Here is a 6,368-nt window from a genome sequence, read left to right as displayed (position 1 = left end):
GTCGGGGGCGGAGTTTGTGTGAGGGGAGGAGTTTGCGTGGGGGCGGGGCTTGGCGTGCGTAGGGGGCGGAGTTTGCGTAGGGGCGGAGTTTGCGTAGGGGGCGGAGTTTGGAATGGGTCAGGGGCAGAGCCAAGAAGCGTCACTTTTGGATCCCGAGGATGCGAGCAATGTGACCTTGTTCAATACGTTAATACCCCCCACACACACCTCCTCCCCTGCCCTCCATCACGGCCCCTCGCCCCCCCGCAAAGGAAGCGCCAACGCAGCCGGCACGGCAAAAGAGACCGCAAGCGTTTATTCGGTCACACACAGAGCCGGTCCCGGGAGAGACTCCGCACCGGGGCTCGGGGCCCGGCCCTGGGGCACCTCGGCTGTCCTACCCAGAGCCACGCTCGCCAGTCCGGCGTGGAACAGACACACGGTCGGTCCGTCAGGCTGCTGGAGAGCTGGGCTGCTATGTGCAGGCTGCCGCCAAAACCGAGGAGCCAGCTGCAGGACGCTAGAAGAGAGGAGAAAAGGGGCAGCCAGCTGGATGGGGGGGGCGGCGGCGAGCGAGAAAGCGCGAGGCAAGGAAAGGGACGGCGAGTGAAGGACGGGGACAGGGAGCCTGACAGAGAGGGAGGAAGAAGCGGCAGGAAGAGAGGCAGCGGGACGGCGACCGGCAAACAAGGACGGGGAGCGGGACAGAGAGGCAGAAACGACCCTGGGCGGGCAGCGCCACGGCGAGGGAGGAAAAGAGAATAAGGGCAGGGAGCCGGACCGAGAGGTACGGCGAGGGACAGCGGCACGGGGAGCAGGACAGAGCAACAGAGAATAAAAAAAGGAAGCGGGAGCGTGAGAGAACCGGGCTGGGGAGCAGGGAGAAGGAGAGATAAAAGGAGAGAGCAACAGAGGGAAAGAGGACCGGGGAGCGGGACGCTGGGGCAGAGTGAGAAAAAGAGGGGCAGGGAGCAGGACAGAGGGGCAGAGGCAGAAGGAGGACAGAGGGAGAGAGAGACAAAAGAGGGAGACGAGGACTGGGCAGAGGGGAGAGAAAGACGGGGGCAAGGAGCAGAGACACAAAGGTGCCAGGAAAAGGACGGTCAGATGGAGCGAGAAACAGGGTCGGGGAGCAGGACAAAAGGACAAAGAAAAAGGCGAGGAAGAAGGAAGGAAGGATAAAGGTGGGACAGGGAACGGGACATACGCAGTGAAACAAAGCAGAACAGAGAAGAGAGGACAGGGATTGAGGAACAGAGAGAGAGATGCAGGCCGGTACACAGAGACGGCGAAGGTAAGCAAAACCAGCGACAGGCAGGAGGACCTGGTTCTGACAACCCATCGCTCCCGGTGTCGCTTCCACGGCCTCAACAAATGCGACGTGCCGCAAGACAAGAGAATGGGAGAGTGAAAGCAAAGGCACGGGAAACTTAACGCTCTTAGTAATTTCACTGAGCATCACAGCTTACAGTTACTCAATGTCTTCCGGTGTCACGGGATGAGGTACAACTGATTTCGTCTCCGTATCTCTGGACAGAGCTTTTCTCATATCTGGGGGGGGGGGCGGGGGGAGATATTCTAAGGCGACAGTCCTTGCACAAAGCCACCTTCAGCGAATTCTCTATTACAATAAGGTCGTTTCTAACCCAGAAGATTTCACAGAATCATAGAGTACCTCAAGTTGGAAGGGACCCATACGGATCGCCGAGACCAAGCCCCCGCTCCACGCGGGACTACCTAAAACTAAACCGTGCGACTAAGAGCATCGTTCAGACGCTCCTTGAACTCCTGACAGGCTCGGTGGCTGCGACCGCTTCCCTGGGGAGCCTGTTCCGTGACTGACCGACCGCCCTCTCAGTGAAAAGCCTTTTCCCAACGTCCGGTCTGAACTTGCCCTGACGCAGCTTCGTCCCGTTTCCTCGGGTCCTAGTGCCGGTCACCGGAGAGAGCGGAGGTCAGCGCCTCCCCCTCCGCCGTCCCCCTCGAGGAAGGTGTAGACTGCGATGAGGTCACCCCTCGGCCTTCCCTTCTCCAAGCTGAACAAACCAAGTGACCTCAGCCGCTCCCCCTAAGTCTCGCCTCGGAGACCTCTCGCCATCTCGGTCGCCCTCCTCCGCGCACGCTCCGAGAGCGTTGTTCGGCGGCACCGCTCTCGACTGGAACCTAACGCTGCACGTAACTCAACTGAGCGGAAAGGAAATGACGGGCTAAAGGGACAAATACACGATTTAAGGCAGCCGCAACGATGGCAGATGTCTGTCCGTAGCCCTTCTAGTTATTTCACAGCGCTCCTGCGTATCAAACGAACGGTACCAGAGCAGAAAAGGTATACGGCGTGGCCACGTTACCCCTCGGGGAGGACGGCGAAAGGAGAGAAGATCTAGAAAGAGGAAGCAGCTGGTACTTCGCTTTTGGTAACAGAATTAACATCAACACGTTCCTTCCCTTTGAAATTGAAAACGCCACCCAATTCTCTGCCACTGTTGACCACCGACACTTGTAAATTTCTAGTGAAACAGCTGAGGAAAACAAAGTTTCAGGTCCCTGGCTAGGGGAAGAAATCAGGCAAGCGCCGCCGTTCCTTCCCCCCGACAACACTAGCAAAAAAAACCAGCCGCTGGGGGCGAGCGTTCCTCCGAAAGAAAAATCAGGTGAGAAACCGCATTTTTATTTTCAGCTTACCTACAGGATAAATGTCTTTGTAGTTGCTACAAAACGTGTAAACTGCACAAAGATTAAGTTTTGTAACCGATCTAAGGTTCAGTACGAAAAACTACCTAAAGGAGTACGCAAAGTCCCACTCATCAACAATTATCTGACCCTGTTTCATATTAAAAAAAAAAAAAAAAAAAAAAAAGTAATGCTAATCACACAGACAAGCCCAGGAACCCTCCACATGAGAATCTTTCCGTTCAGCCGGAGGCAGAACGAGTACTTACCACGGGCATCCTCATCTGGCTCTCCGCTGCTAGCAGAGCGGCACGCCAACGCTGTCCGGTACACGCCGTAGTACGCCTAGTTGCTTCTACGTATTTACCGCCGCCTGATTTGATACTCTCACCAAGAGATCGACGAAAAAGCCACCCTTTCTTTGAAAAAATAAAAACCAAAACCACACAGTTAAGGAACGGTAGGCGAACGTATTTCTAAATCATAACCCACGGCTTGCAGGCAGACCAAGAGCAGCTCTGACGATGCGGTACGCTCATCAAACATCTTTCACGCAGGAATAACAGATGTACTCCTTTACCACGGGACGCAGCCGGCACAGGGACAAATTTCATGCTGTTTTTGTCACACGACCGTCCTTCTGCACCAGCCAGTGGGTTCAGAATTAAGGACAGGACAGGCTAAACGCTCACACGAGCCTCCTATCCGTAAGAAACTATTAAAAATAGAAAAAAAAACTTCCACGTTTTAGATCGCGTTGCCTTAGGGACTGCCTCCTTCAAAGCCTGCCTGTTGGGGGGGGGGGGGTGGGGGGGCGCGTGTGCGCGCACGCACGCGCGTGAGGCGTGGAAATCGGTCGCAGAATTCAGTTGCCTAACGAGAGACGGCCCTTCTCCTCGCAAGGCAAACGTTTCAAAACGTCGCACTCTTTTCCGATTTTACCGGCTGGTACTGGGGTTGCCCTACCAGCATGAGTTGGGGACCCGTCCCTCTGGGTCCGTGCGACGCCAAATTAAATATTCTGCAAGTAACCGAGCAGGAGATGGAAAGTAAGCTAAGATGCTCTCTGCCGTACAAGGTTTGTTCGCCATCGTCCCCGAGGGAATCGCACAAAGCCCACGCTTGCCGAACCGGTACGTCGGAGGCCCTACGGGAAACGGCGCTGACGTTTCGCCAAGCTCTTCTCCTGTCAAGAAGAGGACCTTTTCTGCGGCATCCCTATTGGCGTTCGGCCTGCTTTCGGCTCATTCTGGCAGGTCAGCTTTCAGAGAAAGCCTGAGATTTCAAACCGCCAAGCAACATTCACGATTCTTGCTCTCTGACTACGGGGAATTTCAGCGAATCGGAACGCTACTTGGAGCCACGTTCCGGGTCTGTTTCGCCGCAAACCAAATATCTAAGCCACGGACCGGGCGCCCGTAGAAAAATTACTTTAAAAGGTTAAAGACAAGCACAGTACTCACTTTTGTGAAATTTCTTCCGGTAGCGCCATCAATTTAGCGGCCGAACCCAGCCGTCGAAATTCCGGTGCAACGGAGCGAGCAGGAACGCGTCCGTGCCGCTCTTCCCTGGCCACGGAGCCTTCCGCTCTACCCGTTACTGCGAACGTACGGAGCATCGGCGCGGCGGCACCTGTGGAATAACGCACCGCCCACAGCTATACAGAAGAAGAATCCGAGACGACGGTAGAAGACCCCAGACCAAAAGTCACCGCGGGACTAAGGGACGCGCGGACAGCGCGCGAGGGGCGGGTGTCCGGGACCCAAGCGTGGAACGGCCCCGGGATTTCTTTGTTCGGGGTCCCTCTCTTTGGAGGCGCCCCGCCCGGGCCGATCCCGCTGCTGCACCTTTCAGTTACGTTAATTATATTTTACAAAATCCGACACCCGGAGGCTGCTGCCGGAAGCCTCGGGTCGAGCCCGAAGGAGGAGGAGGAGGAAGCGCGCCCGAGAAGAAGCGTGCGCGCGACACCGTGAACGGGGTGCGAGCGCTGGGGCGGCAGCTGCTCCTCCTCAAACAGAGACAGAGAGAGAAAGAAGAGGGGGAAAGCCACAGGGTACAGAGGGCGGAAGTGGAAAAGAGGGGCCGGGAGCCGGACAGAGGGAGGTGGAGAAAGAGGCCGTCGGAAGGGAAGGGACGGGCTGCGGGGCAGAGGGGGACTTGCCGGCGCCAGGTTCGCGGTTCCACCCGATAATCGTAAAGGTCTCTGCCAACCTCGACGATTCGGTCGCTTTAAAAAACAATCGGGATCTCGAGGCGGACCGAGAGAGAGACGGAGAATATAAAAACGGTCGCGGCTAAGAGGGCAGAGAGGGAGGAATCGCGAGACAGGGAGAGGCAAGCCGGGCAGGGGAAAAAGTCCCGACAGGCTTCTGCAGCGACAGGGAGGAATTGAAAATTCGAGAGAGGGAGCTGGACAGAGAGAGAGAGACGGGGAAAGGTAAGACGGTGGCGAGCTACCGGGCAGAGAAGCAGAGTTTAAAGCCGGGGACCGGGAGAGGGACAGAGAGGGAAGGAGAAAGGAACAAAGGGACGGGCTGCGGGGCAGACAGGGAGGAAGGAAGGAAGGAAGAAAGAAAGAGGGACAGGGAGCCAGACGAACCGCGACGGGGAAAGAAAAAGGTACCGACGGGCTAGGAGGCAGAGAGGGGAGACTTTAGAAAAACAGGGACGGGGAGCGAGACGGAGCGAGACCGAAAAAAGGAACCGTAGCGACGGGTGCCGGGACAGAGAGGCGGGCCTTCAAAACGAGGGGCAGGGAAGAGGCTCAAGAGGGACGGAGAAAGAGAGAGACTCACGACGACTCGCTACGGAGCCGAGAAGGAAGACCTCGAACAACAGGAACGAGGAGCCGCACAGAGAGAGCCAGAGATGGCAGAAATACCGACGGGCTACAGGACCGAGGGGGAGGAATGCAGAAACAGTGGCTGGGGGCCGGACAGAGAGACAGGGGGAGAGAGAGAAGGAAACAATAGCCACGGGCTACGGGGCAGAGAGAGCGAGGACCTAAAAAAGGTGGGGACAGGCAGCCCGTCAGAGCGAGATGGAAAAAGAACATAGCGGGGAGCAGAAAGCAAACCAAAAAACCCCACAGCGGGGTGGGAAAGCGAGGGGGGCAGAGGAGGGCCCGCGACGCAGAGGAGAGGCGATGGGGCCCCGCGGGCCCAGGACTCACCGCAGCTCTGGCTCTCGGCGCTGCCGGGAGAGCTTGCCAGCGCAGACGCTTCTTTCTCCCGCTCTCCGCCTTTCCTTTGCTGTCACTCCGGTCGCTCGGCTGTCCTCCGCCTAAGAGAATACACGGGTGTCTTACAGCTCCGAGGAGACGAGTCTGCCTAGATGAGCAGCCTGCCTCCCTGCCTCCCTCCCTCGGTACGCGGCCGCACCGTGCTTTGGGTTACGCGTGGCGACCCTGCGGTGCCCGTCGGCAGCCTGACCTGCCGCGGAGCGCAACGAGGGATCTTTCCTCACCCGGCGAGGCAGGCGCTCTCTTGCCTGCAGCGGGAGGCAGCTGCCGGCCGGAGAGCCTTCCATCTCTTCTTCTTCTTCTTCTTCTTCACCTTTCTCTGGCCATTCCAGCTTCCCTTAGGGCAGCTCCTGTCCACGGCCGGTAAGCGCTCCGCCGCCTGTCCCTTTTCGCCCCCACGCCACGAGGCGAGCCAGGCCAGGCACAGGCGAGGCGGGTGCAGTCGACGGCATCCCCAAGGGAGGGACGGGCAACC

General features: G+C 57.8%; 1 protein-coding gene across 3 annotated transcripts; it reads right to left on the bottom strand.

The window, feature by feature from the left end:
* Positions 1–298: 298 nt before the first annotated feature.
* LOC129200879 (uncharacterized) lies at positions 299–5,165 on the bottom strand. 3 transcript variants are annotated; one of them, XM_054812128.1, is made up of 2 exons: positions 4,113–5,165; positions 299–1,530 (listed from the first exon to the last, which is right to left on the bottom strand). In XM_054812128.1, the coding sequence occupies exon 2, from the start codon at positions 1,436–1,438 to the stop codon at positions 500–502; it is 939 nt and encodes a 312-aa protein (XP_054668103.1). In that variant the 5' UTR covers positions 1,439–1,530; positions 4,113–5,165; the 3' UTR covers positions 299–499. The 3 variants fall into 3 exon arrangements, with proteins under 3 accessions (XP_054668103.1, XP_054668102.1, XP_054668104.1); XM_054812127.1 differs by lacking the exon at positions 4,113–5,165 and adding an exon at positions 2,919–3,156; XM_054812129.1 differs by lacking the exon at positions 4,113–5,165 and adding an exon at positions 1,655–2,118.
* Positions 5,166–6,368: the final 1,203 nt, after the last annotated feature.

The sequence above is a fragment of the Grus americana genome, unplaced genomic scaffold (genome assembly GCF_028858705.1).
Source record: "Grus americana isolate bGruAme1 unplaced genomic scaffold, bGruAme1.mat scaffold_622, whole genome shotgun sequence".
In the NCBI taxonomy this organism is placed as follows: Eukaryota; Metazoa; Chordata; class Aves; order Gruiformes; family Gruidae; genus Grus; species Grus americana.
Note: the sequence above shows the minus strand (reverse complement) of the source record. Positions and strands in the feature narration are given on the sequence as shown.

Coding starts and splice junctions, on each gene's coding strand:
- LOC129200879 (XM_054812128.1), bottom strand. CDS start 1,438: ATGCTCAGTGAAATTACTAAGAGCGTTAAGTTTCCCGTGCCTTTGCTT.